The sequence below is a fragment of the Rhopalosiphum padi genome, chromosome 1 (assembly GCF_020882245.1).
Source record: "Rhopalosiphum padi isolate XX-2018 chromosome 1, ASM2088224v1, whole genome shotgun sequence".
Lineage (NCBI taxonomy): Eukaryota > Metazoa > Arthropoda > Insecta > Hemiptera > Aphididae > Rhopalosiphum > Rhopalosiphum padi.
The window spans coordinates 82,368,743-82,384,590 of NC_083597.1; the positions used below are offsets into that span (position 1 = coordinate 82,368,743).

The 15,848-nt window shown below is 25.8% G+C and overlaps 2 protein-coding genes across 6 annotated transcripts; one reads left to right on the forward strand and one right to left on the reverse strand.

Annotated features, from left to right (window-relative positions):
* Positions 1 to 406: 406 nt before the first annotated feature.
* On the reverse strand, positions 407 to 6,109 carry LOC132923347 (serine/threonine-protein kinase fused). Of its 2 annotated transcripts, none has more exons than XM_060987291.1 (10): positions 5,622 to 6,107; positions 5,450 to 5,551; positions 4,006 to 4,151; positions 3,732 to 3,929; positions 3,223 to 3,666; positions 2,985 to 3,147; positions 2,114 to 2,287; positions 1,683 to 2,052; positions 1,415 to 1,605; positions 407 to 846 (listed from the first exon to the last, which is right to left on the reverse strand). In XM_060987291.1, exons 1-10 carry the CDS (start codon positions 5,832 to 5,834, stop codon positions 781 to 783), a joined length of 2,067 nt encoding a protein of 688 aa, XP_060843274.1. In that variant the 5' UTR covers positions 5,835 to 6,107; the 3' UTR covers positions 407 to 780. The 2 variants fall into 2 exon arrangements, with proteins under 2 accessions (XP_060843274.1, XP_060843283.1); XM_060987300.1 differs by lacking the exon at positions 407 to 846 and having other exon boundaries at positions 1,511 to 1,605; positions 1,683 to 1,720; positions 1,794 to 2,052; positions 5,622 to 6,109.
* Positions 6,110 to 6,454: 345 nt separating this feature from the next.
* On the forward strand, positions 6,455 to 11,583 carry LOC132923360 (uncharacterized). Of its 4 annotated transcripts, none has more exons than XM_060987321.1 (8): positions 6,455 to 6,774; positions 6,930 to 7,233; positions 8,161 to 8,398; positions 8,465 to 8,673; positions 8,740 to 8,816; positions 10,124 to 10,253; positions 10,455 to 10,651; positions 10,775 to 11,583. In XM_060987321.1, the coding sequence occupies exons 1-8, from the start codon at positions 6,725 to 6,727 to the stop codon at positions 10,875 to 10,877; spliced, it is 1,308 nt and encodes a 435-aa protein (XP_060843304.1). In that variant the 5' UTR covers positions 6,455 to 6,724; the 3' UTR covers positions 10,878 to 11,583. The 4 variants fall into 4 exon arrangements, with proteins under 4 accessions (XP_060843304.1, XP_060843313.1, XP_060843296.1 ...); XM_060987330.1 differs by having other exon boundaries at positions 6,456 to 6,774; positions 10,118 to 10,253; positions 10,721 to 10,861; XM_060987313.1 differs by having other exon boundaries at positions 6,457 to 6,774; positions 10,118 to 10,253.
* The last annotated feature ends 4,265 nt before the right edge of the window (positions 11,584 to 15,848 follow it).

The following is a 15,848-nucleotide window of genomic DNA, read 5'->3' on the forward strand; positions in this document are numbered from 1 at the left end:
TGTATAAGGAGTATGGACTGATTAATTAGATAAGTTGTACTTAGGTAGATCTAATGTAAAGACAGTACCATGGCTGTATCTATTGGTATAAGAATGATTATGTTTATAAATAATTGTGTTTGTTGTGAAGTTGACGAGTTACCATAAAAGAATAAACCATTTAATAAGAAACATACAATTTTTATAATCAATAAATTAGGTATGAAACGAAATAAATTATGATTTGCATGTACTTGAAAATGTGTTAAGTGGGAAAATCATTATGAAATGTTGTAGAATATTCAATTTAGATCCCAGTAATATTCCTTTTAGAATAAACACTTGTCTTTCAAAACTGTATAAATATTATGTTATACTCCTGTCTCATAATTTCATTCGAGTATGTTCGTTTAATATTGAAAAACAGTTTATCTTATCTATAATAAGTGTTTGTTTCATATATCTGTTATTTTTGGTTAACAAAACTATATTGTTGTTATACTATTATTATATAATTTACATCATCTTGTAACGAGTATAATAAAACAGATGATTTAATTATTATGACTATTTAGCATATTGTATTTTCGTCATATAAAATAACATTAAAAAAGTATTTATATTTAAGTAACAATTATTGCTACTTATTATTTATCACTATTATTAAAGCTCAATCCTTCATTAAATTTAACTTTTCATTTCATATACAATATATAATAATGTTTCATAATACTTAGTCTAAAAATACATAAAAAAATAAAAACAACAACAATTTATTGATTTAATTATGATTATATACTCTCATGGTTCTGTTTCCACTTGGTAGAATTGTGTTTTTTTCAATAGTTCAGATGTATAAATAGCAGCCTAGAACAATAATAAACTTGGTTTAAAACACTTAATAAATAGAGCAAATGTATAAATGTGAAATTAAAATAAACATTAATTACTACTGCATTTGCAACTATAATATTTTAAATAAAACTATTGTCAGTAGATTATTTTATACATATATTTAAAAAAAACAAAAATGTTATAAAGTACTATAAAATAATATAAATAAAATTTAACTTGTTTATATTTATAATCAAATGTATTTCTATTATTACTTATTAATTTGAATATTTAAGTGTATAGAAAAGATTAATGAATTACATACTTATAGTATAGTATATATTCAATTTTAAAATTAAAATTATTTCAGATTATAAAATATAAAATCATACCTTAACCCCACGGAAAACCTATTTGATATTAATTTGTTTTTAGTTATTTACATTTTCTTTAATAAATTATAAAGGAACTTTGCTTTAAATAATTTATTAATAATTTTAATGAAGTACACATATTATAATTTATTATTTTTAATTAAAAAAATTATTAAGATACATTTTAAAATAATTATAATTAAATAATAATTTTAATTTCTATGTACCTGAACAACATTAGGGCATGGATCATTTTTTAAAAATTCAATATCATTGGTAAGGGTTTGGTGCCAAATTTCTGAAAGACAATTAGGATTTAGTCTAGTCATATGCAATAAAAGAACACATGTTCTTTCTCTTATGGACGGTTCTTCATTATTTCTAAGCAATTTATGTAGCTCAACATTTGAAATCCTACCTGAAAGGCAATCGTTAAGATATTATATTAAAATATAATAATACACTTAGATAAATACATAAAAACAATAACTGTACCTTCCAAATGTTTTCCAATAACTATATCTTGCACTAAACTAATATTGGATGGCAAATATAATAAAGTTAATATTAATACGGCAAGTGTATTAGTAACCAAATGTGTATTACCGTGACTCAATGACAAACATTTTTGTAATAATGGTAAAATTTTCAAAAAATAGATGCTTTCAGTAAATTGCTTAAGACATTCAATAGGTTTATCTAAGCATAATCCTTCTACTAATAGAAGCACTGATTCTAAACTATCTAATTCTTGAATGCCAATAATGTCTGGTGGTACAGGTGATACACAATTACGAGCAGGAGATTTGAAAGCATTAGAAAATGCTTGCATTAAACATGGTATTACTTTAGTTTCAATATAAATCTATAACAAACACACAATATTAATAATACAAAAATAAATAAAATATAATGATTATAAATACTTGAGTTATTAAGTCTTTCTCAGTTTGTTGAATATTTGGAGTAACAAAAGGTATTGCCAGAACAGTAACAACATAGTGTAATAATTTTGAAGATATGGCACCACTTTTTAAAGGAGACAATACTACTAGAATAAAACTTTTTTGAGTCATAGATGTTATATTTCCAGAAACAACCTTAAAAATAAAATTACATTGTATTAACTATGTTATATTAACACAGATAACAAAATAAAATGCCTACAATATATTATTTAAAATTTTAAAATATAAAATAAAATTATATAAGTCTTTTCTTCACAAACTTAATAAAATTAATGGTATTAACCTAACAATTTATAGTAATTTAATTAGACTAAAATTGATTTAATAAAAATGTATGATATTGTATAATTTTTCATGAACCAGATGTATAAAAAATGAACAAGTGTAAACATTGTCAAGTGAGTGGTTGCATAGAAAACAATTTTAAAATGTTGCTGTAAAAACCAGACATATGTATTAGTTACTTTGACAAAACTTTAACGAGGAAGGGGAAAATTTAGTACCATGGCAAAAAAAAATTATTCTCATATTTTTATTTCCAAAGCATATTTATATTTTATACCCGTTATACTTTAAAACTATTATACAATTTTCTACAAATAATTACCATAAAATATTTACATATTAAATGAAATAAGTTAAGTCCTTCATCAGCCCCTTAAAATCATCATAAGCTTATTTTTCTTGAGCAGAAGTTGAATTTATGAAACTATCCAATCATGACAACCCCATTTGAATTTATTATTAGGTTTTTAAGAAAATAATTTCAAAAAGCAACTTTCATTTATATTTATGTAGAATAGATATAAAATAATCATAAAAGTTTTACTTCAGAAGCACTTTGCCGCAAAAATACTATCCATTCTTCACTCATAAAATCATTAGATTTTGTATTATTGGTTGTTGAGTTAGTTTTATCACAAGCCACATCTAACTCTTGACAAGTTTCAGAACACCAACCAGATTGACTTGAACGCAAATCCTCTTCAGTTCTATAAAAATCAATATTGTTAATCCTAAAACTTTAAAATACAATTCTTCTATATCTATAAATTAAAAATTAATACGTTTCTTCTATAGATGTAAAGTCATGACTAGTAGAAGAACCTGAGTGATCTTTATTTTCTTCTTCTCCTTCTTCTTCTTCTTCTTCTTCTTCTTCTTCTTCCTCTTCATCGTCCTCTTCTTCTTCTTCTTCATTTATTTTCATTGAGTTTAAAGGTGACACAATATCATCAAATTCTGTTGAAAAATCTATTTCCTCATTTTGATTAATATCCATTATGTATACTTTATTTTTTAAAAAGTCATGTTCTAATAAACCAGGCCATGTTAACCTTTGTAACGGATTTTTTTGTAACAGTTGTTCTAAAAAGTTCTGACAAACAGCTGACACAGTATTTGGCCAAATTATTGGTTGATCTTTCATCATTTGAACTAAATGCATCAAACACTTAGTATCAAATGGTGGTTTTCCACAAAGTAAATGATATGCTATACATCCCAATGACCTAAATTAATAATTGATATAAATATATGAATAGTATTTTATTTATAATAAATCATCAATGTATACCATAAATCTGCATTATGATTGTATATTGGAGGTATAACAGGAGAATTTATCACTTCAGGAGCCATATAAAGAGGGGTTCCTTTAAGCGATGCTTGAGTTAATACTTGAGTACCAGTTAACATAAACCTGGCTAAACCAAAATCACATAATTTTGCAACATCATTGTTGTCTAATAAAATATTTGGTGGTTTTAAATCCCTAAATATTAAAGGTATTATTTATTTATTTATTAAAGAACATTGTGTTAAAAAAAAACTGTTAATAATTTAGGTACCTGTGTAAAATATTTTTTTTGTGTAAATAGTGTAAAGCGGATACGAGATGACATATAATTCCCTGTGTTCTTTCTTCACTCAATATACCTTCAGTTTCTATGATCTCCTTAAGTGATCTAGGCACAAACTCCATCACCAAAGCAATCTATTATAAAAAAAAATCAAAATATTAAACCAATATTTAAACGAGTTAGATATTTAATAGGTGATATAGGTGTATGTTTACGCGAGATCAATAAAGGTTTCATCTTAAACCAACACTATTATGTCAGCTGAAGGCAAGATATATTGTTAGTTATTTATGCTATCACTTATAGGACTTGTTTGTTTTGTTTAGAAGAACAGTGGCGTACAGAGAAATTTTAGGAGTACATGCAGTTAACAAAAGTATACCTACCCACCCAATCTTTAAAATAATACATACATTTTAAGCTGTGATTGAAAATTATGCATAAAAAAATATATTTTTAATTCATTATTGCGGGGTAGCTTAGTGTCTTATTGATTAAATAATTTTAAAAAAACCAGTAAATAATGTATTATAATGTATTATGTACACATAAATTACTATAGTTTACATACAGGGTCATTCTTTTATCATTAAAAAAGTGTTGAATTTTTTCAAAATTTTTAGTTTCGTGCTTTTCTAAAACCATATAACATTTTTATTTTTTTCACCCTTATATTTCATAGTGACATCACTATCAACTTTTGATTTTCAAATGGCAACCTATATTTAAAATGTCATAAAATAGTAGGGCAATTTTTTTATGAATTTTAACATTAAAATTATTATTTTTCATTTAACCGTTAGTGAGTTATAGCTTCTCAAAGTTGGGTGGTTTAAGGTTTTTAAGTGTTTTTAGTTGGGTGATTTATTCTATAGGCTATTACGGCTGTGAGGCTTTGATAACTATAGGTACAAACTACAAAGTTTATCACTGCGTTGATAGTCGATAACGAGTTTATTAAGTATAAGATATGAAACAAAAAGTATTATAAAAACAAAAAACCATTCAAACTTGAGGAGCTATAACTAACTAATAATGGTTAAATGAAAAATAATAAAAAAAAATAAAAAATAATAATTTGAACGTTAAAATCCATTAAAAAAATAGCATTAATAATTTAGTACGTTTTAAAATTAAAAGCTGATAGTGGTTTCATTATTTAATAAAAGTGTAAAAAAAATAAAAATTTCATACAGTTTGAGAAAAGCATGAAACAGAATATTTTGAAAAAAAAAATGAAAAAAGTCAATACTTGATGAAATAATGAGTGTTTAATGATAAAAGAATCACTCTTTAATGTTACACATTTTCCTGTGACAACAGCAATTTACACCCACTACTTCGAGAACATGTCTCATACAGTTGTAGTATTTGGTGTTCCTTCCGATCACCACTGGTAAAGTTAAGTAAACAAATAAAACTAATATCTCACCCCATTTTCATTTCCAAATGACTCTATCATTTTGACAATGTTTGGATGGTGTAATTTCTGTTGAATTTCAACTTCTTGTTGTAATGTTCTTAATTTGTCAAGCTAAGTCAAAGGACAGATTTTAACAAGTATTAAAAACAAAGAAATGAACAAACAACTAATGTAACTATACCTTGAAAATAAATTTGAAGGCAACTATTGTGTTTGTTTTTGTATGCAAGGCTTTGAAAACTTTTCCAAATGAACCTTCGCCTATCTTATCCCTTAATTGATAGTTATGACAGTGAGCCCAATAAGCGAGTCGCTCGTCGGCCATCATCATAGGATATTGTATTTCATCTGCTGTACAAATAGAAGACTCTTGTTGCCAAAAATTACCGTTCATATTGATTGATAATCAAGATTTTAATTCAATCATAAATCATTAGGTTTAATATTGTAGGTTTTTACTTTAGAAAACCACTGTAAAAAGTAATGGAGACCCACTCCATTTTATTACTTATGACCTTTTACATTTTGAAATGAATGTTCAATTAATTATGGCCATCACAAACATAATAATTAATAATAAAAATGGACAATTCAAAATAAAAATCTCATATTAAAAATTAGTATTTGTTATGAAAATGAAAATATACACATTACCCAATATCATTTATCACGTTATCATTAAATTATCATTGACGGTTTATACTTTGTTTGTTATTGATGTTTACGATGTTCAGGTTGGGCATTAAGAGCATAAAATATTTATTAAATTTTAATCGGATTTTCAAAACTAATATTATCAAATGAAAAATGTTGTACTGAATACCGATCCAACTCGCAAAATGTATGCACCGAACCAAGAGAACAATACATTTTATTAAGTAACCTTAAGTGTAGCCTTTAAAGTACTTTGTCCTTTATAATTGTCCACACGTGTTAATGAGTAAGTAAAATAAATGTCAAGTTTTGTTGGCCGCACTGCTCAACATTCGTCTTGTTTATGCAATTTATTAATTTGGGTCTATCAAAATATAACAAGTAACAACTAACAACCATTTACCATTTTAGCAAATGTTCGTTTTCCTAAATTGGTATTTTTGTTTCTGATCTGATTTCATAGAAATAGAAATACAGTTTTTTATTTTTACGCGAACCCGACTCCCGCAAGCATTATCGTCTTTCATTTTTGTCCACATGGTCAATAATTGTAGATTTGTGGAGTCTTAATTCAGTGTTTTAAAACAACAGGACAGTAGTATTCGATTTCAACAACGCAGAGATAACAATATGAAGTTCATAAAAGGAAAGAGACCACAAAACGGCCAAGACCGTGGAGGGTAAATTAAATTTATTTATGTAAAATATTTCTTGTGTTGTAATTGAACTCATCAGTTTATATTATTTGATGATTGATTGTTAAAAGAAAAATGCATAATACCTTAATAAAACAAAAATTCCGAATTGGAAATATATTTTTATAAATGTATTCCAGACGTTTTAAAGTTCAGCAATCTGGTCCTCGTAATCGTTTACGTGTAGCAGCAGCCAACAAAGCTACCAAGGTAAAACGTTTAAGAGCCATTCAAAAACAGTCCGCTAATGGCAAACATCACAATAATAATATGTCAAAAAATAATGCTAGAGTAGCAATGAATGTAGTTGATGCTCGTGTTAGACTGTTGCAAAAAGCTTTAGAAAAACCAACAGTGTTAGTAGATGCTAGACAAAAGTTAACAAAACAAAAAGATGCTCGCGAAAAGATCCAGGAACGTCGTTTAAATTCAACATCATATGATGTAAGTAACTGGTAATAACCAATATTTACTATTGAAAAAAGTTGTAAAATACAAAATAAGCTGCTTTTGAATAGTTTAGACTATAATAATTAATCAATATTATTATTTATACAATACTCAATATCAATCATAATTATTTGTGTTAACATTTATAACATCTTATAATAATTATAATTATAATTATTTATTTTTAGAAATTATTGCCATCACTTATCTTTTAAACATTTTTGTTATTACTAGGCTTACTTATTTCTTTTATGTCCATTTATATTTTGTTTTTATTCGTTAATGTATTCCTAGTTAAATTTATTTTATCAGTAAGTTTTTATGTATTTTATTATTAGTGGATTTGCAGATTACTTGAATAACTGCCATCTTTTTAAAGTTAAAAAGTGTGTGTGTTTTTTAAAATAATAATGATATCTCGTGGAGAACTTATCTGGTATTTTTGAATTACCCATGATACTATGATAGTTTAGTTGGACTTTAAATTTGAATTTTGTTGGTCTGTTTAGATTGATGTATAACTCTTCGTCTTGGATTATGCTTGGTTTTAAGTAAAGGATTGAATTAATTTTAGCTATTAAAATAATTATAATCAAACATTGACTTTTTAATACAAAAAATGACATATTCTATTTAAATTATGTATATATATAACTGTATATAATTCATTCTATAGCCAGCCTTGCACCAAAAAAGCAAAACTGCTTAAAGCAGACTGATTCAATTTTATTATGACTAATTAAAAATAGTATACTTGTAATTTAGTGAAAACCTGCACACTGATAAGTCATAGTCAAAACATTCAAAACAAAGTATTTTTGCTCTTAAGTCACATAACAAAAAAAGCTTAATTTTATGTAACTAGTTCTATATACTATATTATTGGAGAGTTTAACGTTTTCATTGATTTTTTTATATTAGCCAATACAAAATATGGGTACCTCAAGAAGCCATTCCAATAACTTAGGCCGTGTCAAAATTGATAGTCGTGGTATTCTTACTGTCAAATCTATTCTGGATGAAAGAGCATCTTCACATCATTCTGGTTTTAGAGACAGAAGACCTGACAGACTGCCTTCTGTAAATAAAGGACGTTTTGATGGTGTAGAAAAAAGACGTAGTAGTAACACTTTCAATTCAGAGCTTAATACATTTAGAAGTAATATTTTTATAGTTTTATATTATTTCATTCTTTGTTAATGAGTATGTATTTAATTATTGTAAGGTGACAGACCAATTGAAGATATTAGACCAGTAAGACGGGATATGAGAATACCAAGACGTCCAATACCAAACACACAGTCTATTAGACGGCCACCAGAGCGTCCTACAAGACCAATGAGAGTTAATGATAAACCATATAATAGACCTATGGCAATGGATTATGAGGATTCAATGGAGTGGGAAGATACAAATAGATACTCTCCTACACCAGTAAATAAAAAATATGTTAAACTTAAATTTAAAATGTAAGTTAATGCATTTTTAAATTGAATGTAGGTGATGAGGCGAAATGTCGGAAACGCAATGTTCAATCATGATGGATATCAAGATGATTTATCAGATAGAAATTCAAGGTACAATAAACTAATATAATATAATATATAACTTAACTGAAATTTATTTAAAAATAAAATAGAAATTTAATAAAATAACGGGAATATATTTTTCAATATTTTGGAATTATTCGAAATAACTATTTTATAGTTTATCACTGTTCTACAATTTAGTTTTATTAAACTAATCAAATATATATTATATTTTCAATAGTACCCATCACTATATAACACTTATTATACACTCAAATTATATTAAAATATAATTATACTTGTATTGTTTAACTAATGATTTGGGGTCCTTCACCTGGCTAAAAGAATGGGTGAGAATAGCTAGTCAGTATCATTTAGTCGTATAATATTGTTGTCTTATTTTGTATAATAAAACAATAAATTCTTTTTTCAGTTGGTTAAACAAATAAATTATTATTAAAGCCTATTATTGCATTTATTAAGAGTACATTTTGTGATATAATCCTACATAAATGATTGGGATGAGTATCAAGTAACTAGATAATTTTTAAGCTATGATAAAAATACCAAAATTGATTTTATGAACAGCTGGTGTCCTGTAAATTGTAGTAGTTTTTTTACAGTTTCTTCATAACCCGTCGTTGGTGTCGCTAATATTTTGACATCGTTAGTATCGTGTTAGCGTTTTGCTCAACTATTAAAATACATGTGTGAGCATACAAATATACCGTGATACTGACAAATGTCAATATTAGACTGCTATAGGATAATAAACCGAAAATAAAAACAGCATAATTATAAAATATACGGTAAGGCGATCAGTGACGGGCGAGTACAATGCTAACTATACGGTATTATTAAATTGGACTTTGATAACTTTGTAAGTTTATTTATAACTTTTAATATTTTTCCTTAATCATTTTCGTAAATAACTCAAGGAAGCATATATTATATTAATGGCAATTGTGTGAGCAAAATGCTCATAGCGACATCAACAACAGGTTAATTAAAAACTTCAGAAAATGAAAAAAATAATTTGATTTGCTACCCAAAATATAATAACCATGAGGTGATCAAATCACTCTTTAAAAATTAATTTTTTTCATTAAAATATCAGGAAATAAAGAAAATATTATATACAAAGTTTTTTTTATAAGATTTAAAACATTTTATTTTAGGAAACTTATTAGTTATTTGCATTAGAAGTATTTTTTAAAAAGTCTAGATGTCTCAATTAGTTATTAAAAATTTTAAACGTAACTTTGACTTACAATTTTATTGGTTTTTAAATGATAACATTATCACTTCATAGTAAATTTTAATATTTTTATGTATATTTTTTTTTTAAGGAATAGAGGGTTGAGTGAAACATTACGTTCAAGATTGGACTCACATCAAGTAGCCTTAGCTAAGCGTTCACGACCTATTGGCCATAAAATTATTATTTCTAACTTAGAACCATCTGTGACGTGTGAAGATATAAGAGTATGTACTTATGTTTAAAATCATTATATCATATATATTAATCTTTGTGTTAAACAAAATATTTATATAAGCCGATAATAACTTTTTTCTAGTAATTGTTAGTATTTAATAATTTCATTCTAATTATTTTTGTAACATAAATGTATGATTAATCCACATATTATTTGTTTTATTAATTTGATTATTCATATTTTTATTCAGGAACTTTTTGCAGACATAGGGGATTTATTAGAGTCTAAAGTAATTCGGCCTGGTGTTGCTGAAGTGATTTATAATCGTCGAGCTGATGCTATCCAAGCAGTAGATGTATATCATAATCGCCAGTTAGATGGCAGGCCTATGAAATGTGACATGGTGAGGAATGCTGGTTCTAACACTGGGCCAATATCTGTATCAGGGTAAATAATCAATATTAAAAAAAATAATTTATTTTATTGCTACATTACGGGGTTTATGTCTCACTATAGGTCATTATTTGAAAGAAAAAGAGAACATTGACATTAAATTATATTTTTTTCTAGAACAAGTCGTAGAATGCCTACACGTGGTGCTGATTTGTATAAACCATCAGCGTATGTCACTTACGATATAGATGCCGTACATACTGCATTGTTTAATAAATAAATTATTATTTATCCTAAAATTAATGTATGAAATTTTACTAGATTCATGTACTATATTTTTTGATCAACAATTTATAATTCACTTTTCACATAAAGATATAAAATAAAATTATATTCATTTAAAATAAAAGTGGTTAATACTTACTTAAAACACAATAAAATATAAAATTTTCAAATAAATTATGTTTTGGGAGTAATACTTTTTTATTAGCCATTTAAGTATAGAAAACTATTTATTGATTATCCAAAAGTTGATGATTTGAGATACTCAAGATTTAGTACATAAATAATTTTAATATTTTTGTTTGAAATGACAAATGTACACTAATTGATTTTTTTAATTATGACTGTAACACCTTAGGGTAAATGTTAGCCTATATGGCATTGTAAAATGTTTATACATATACAAATATCAAGCATATGGATTATTAGTTAAGTTAAAATATTTATTCAATTTTTTCTATTAAGTTTTTAATAATAACTACAATCAATAGGATTCAAAAAAAAAATTAATTGTTTGGTTTTTAAAAATCAGTCTTAGAATTTAAAATTTATGAGAAAGAGATTACATGCTAAACTAACATTTTTTGTGTAATAATATAATTAAATTGTTTGTAAAATAAATGTTTCTTATGTATTTTTATAAAAATATATATGTTTTAAGATACATTTAATGAGTAGTTAATAAAATACTTTTATTAGATGAATTGCATTTTTTTTTTTTTTAATAAATATGATATTTATTTATTTTAATTGTTTTAATATTAAATATTATAGTCATTCTGCACTTGTACTGTTTGACATTTTTTGGTTGTACAATAAGCAATAGTATAATTTTGTTGCTTAGTCAAATCCTAAACATATTTCATTCAGGGTAGTTAGGTAGTAAGTACACCATTTCAACATGAAATAACTAACACAATTACTGCTCATTGATAGCTGGTTTATCAAATCCTAGATTATAATTTATATTCTAAATTTTAAATTTATCTAAGTATTTATATTTTGAAAATTGTATATTAATTGTACTATCTTAAAAAAAAGATAAAAATTCCTCGTGAAGAAATTTAGAATAGCTAGTTTTTCAATTTTGTGTGATTTATGGGTAATTTAAAAGTTAAAAGCCAATAAGATTTTAGTCTAGTCTTGTTGCAGATACAAAATAATGTCCATGGAATAGATGAACCTATCCAATAGGTATGACATTATTTACTAAGTACTACTATTGTCTACTATAGTAGAATTATTAGTAGATAACTATGATAAATATATTGTGTTATATTAGTTATAAAATACAGTGTACAACATAATAAAATGCTATTTTCATCATTTCATGTACTATTTAGTGTGTTCATCATTTGTGTGAACATTTCCGCTAAAAATTATTTACTATTACTCACAAGTCCATAACTAAGTCTCACTGCTAATGAAATGTGCAAAGTGTGGTAGTTTAAAATGTTTAATATTAAAATCTTAAGTTGGTCACCTAGTGTGAGTAGACACTAGACAGAAATGTATAATTAGAGTATGGAAGTATATTAATAAATATATGAAATAAATAAAGTAATTTATTTGAATAATAAGCGCTTGAAAACAATGTATGTAGACACAATAACTGTCAGTGGTCACAAGTGGTATATCAAATGTAAGGATGCAAGAGCTAAAAATTCAATGTTTAATGGTAATTTTTAAGAATTGGTTATTATTTATATTACTTATTGGTTTTATAGGTACATTAAAAAGATGGCTTATAATTGTATGCGATCGTGGAATGTAATATGAAATAATGATAAAATTGGGTACTAATAGGTAATTAGTAGGGAACGGATTTAGAAGCTCTAAAAAATCAGAAAGATTCCTTTAAAAAATACGATTTAATGCACTCAACGGAAATTTTTTTAAAAAATGCTCTTAAAATTATTTTTAACATTGAAAACATTTGTTAAATTATATAAATTTTTATTCTTAGGTATAAATTATATTCATCATTTTCTAGTTCTCCTATCTTCTTTTTACATGTAATATTTCCAAAAAATGAATATACAATTTAGAAGGATACATTCGTTATACAGAGTGGGGCAAATCAAACAGTGCAGTTTTGAAAGGTTGGTACCTACTTACCGTGTGGTGGGTATAGTGCGATTATGATGGTCCCATTTCGTCGGGCAGGCCATGCTGTTATCAGTCATTACCATGGTTTTGGTCTAGTAAACAATGTGGTCCGTACGTTTTTTGAAAATGGTCGTCTCTGAGGGGTGATGTGGTGTGGCCCGTGCGCTCACCGGATTTGAGCATTTGTGATTTTGCTTTTTAGGGCTACCTGAAAGAAAAGGTTTTTAAACATCGGCCTCACACCTTGGAAGACCTCAAAGAGCGAATTAGGGAGGAAATTGGCGCTATACCACTATACTATACCACTATACTAGTCAAAATGCAGCCGAAAACTTCAAAAATCACCTTCATCTCCTAACCTGCTGGCGACCATCATCTTTCTGATGTCATTTTTAAAACTTGATACATAAAACGGCATGATGTACTGAAGAAAATTACTTTTACCTTGTGTTTCATTATAGCACTGTATAATTAGAGGCTGCTTAATTTTTATCGAATTTTATCCATTCCTATAAAAAAAATAAAAATGACTTAAAAACATAAAAAACTTCAAAATAAAAGTTATATTTTTCAATTCCTTGATGTATAAAATTAACTTTGTGCTTGGAAAGCGATGTTTTTGGAAAAAATGTAATTTGCATTTAAATTCGTTTCTTAGTAATTAGGTTTGTGGCTTTGCGCATTTTCAAGTTACTTATAGAATACTGTTACTTATTAAATATTAGATCCAAACAAAATTATTATTTTCTACTCGATATTTTAGTAACCGGTCAGCCTTATTAAATACCTTTTTATATTTATAATGAAACGACCAATGTTGACGTAATATAAATTCTTAAGAGCTTGTGTTAGGATAATATAATATAATTCACATAAAGAATAATGAAAAAGTTTAAAATGACCTTGCCGGTTATTTTATTGTCTTATATGACATGTCACAGGCATATATTAATTAGTGCCAATTGGCAATTTTACAATATTGAATCTCCTGAAAACAAAATTTAACTATGGTCTATGGCCGTAATGGCGTAATCGATTTAAATTAGTTAGGAGTCACATTTTGACAACATTTAACGATTTCTTTAAATTGAAATCGATTGTGGAAAACTGGAAAATATACTAAATATGTATAACTGTAAAGTAAGATTTGTGTCATACAACACATATAATATATTTTATAAATATTAGGTGATAACTGGTAACACCTGAATTATACCTGTTTGTGGCCAATTTTTTTGTATTACAATCAAAATAAAAACTCAATAATAAAAAAAAACTACAGTTTTTTTAATTTATTAGTTTTCATCTATCTTATACATATATTATTACAACATTAAGTCATGTATATAGTATATTTAAAAACATTTTTTCTTGATTTTAGGAAAGTTAATTTTTTGATAGTCCAAATTCAATAGATTTAAAAATATCTTTTCTAATGATAACATCATTTAAGAATTTTAAATTTACATTTAAAAAATGAAATGATTTATAAAAAAAAATGCAAAAATATTTTTGACCTCCGTTAGTTTCTACCCTTAACAAAAAATAAGTTTTTATTTTTATTATTTAAAACATGTTATTATTATTGTTTTTTGAATTAATAGCTATGAATTTTAGATATATATAGGTATATAACTATGTGCTACAGTCATACATGTAAAATATAAGTAAACGATATATACCAGTATATAACTATAGTACCTATAGATTAAATATGACTAAATAATTATTTTTAATTTAACTATCTTAAAATTTTTATTAACTGTTATTTTTATTTGTTTTTTCAGTATTTAATACATTTTTGAAAAATATAATTTTTGAAAAAGAATATTTATGAATTTATAAGATTATTTAGGAGATATAAATATTAATAATATAATTTTTAATTTTTAATTTGTAAAAGTTGTTTTATCAATTGGGCAAAATATAAGATTCTGATTTGTTTCTTTGTAGATCCCTATTCCTCGTGAGCCCGGGAGCTGTGGCCTCCTCCTGGTTAACACTTGGGGGTAGTAAAAATGTTTTGATTTTCAAAAATGAGAGTGGTTTCTGGCATCAAATTGGATCTAGTTGGTGCTCTGAGGACTTAAAAATAAATCAATTTAAGAAAACGGGAATTTTTAAAAAAATTTAACTTTCGACAAAATCGATTTTGTTTTTTTTTGTATACCTTGCTCAAAAACGAATATTCGTAGATATTTGAAATGTTTCTATTATCATTTTCATTATATGATAACATTTTCAACATTATTTTTTTTAACTTTGCGCTATTTATAAGCATGACTAATTTTTAATTTTTTATCTACAATTGTAGAAAGTTATTAAAAGTCTTGAATATTTAATATAGGAATCTACATAAATAATTCTTATATATCTATAGTCTATACAAATACTGTGTAAATTTGTTAAGTGTATATCTTATGTTGGAACCTACATTTGTAACCTTTAAGTTAAACTTAATAGCCGTTACAGGTTAGGTAATAATATGTACGTCAATTTTTAGAATAATCAATTAATAACTAACGTGTGTGTAAAATATATAAAATGTTATTGTCAACTATCGTCACTTTTTTTATTTTATTTACATAATATGTAGGATGAAGGTAAATATTTTTCACAAGTCTGTAAAAATGTAAAATTCAAGTTAAACAAATGTTAAACGTTGCAGGAATAATCGCATTATGTCATTAGTCACTTTTTAGTGGGTAACCCTATTGGCACAGTTGCAATAGATGTTTAAACCTTTAAATTAAATAATTTTAGTTATTCTTCACTATACTAGTTACTATAGTTACAAATGTTACAATATTATTGTACCAGCTAAATAACTATAGCGTGTAGCTTGACGTACCTACGTGGC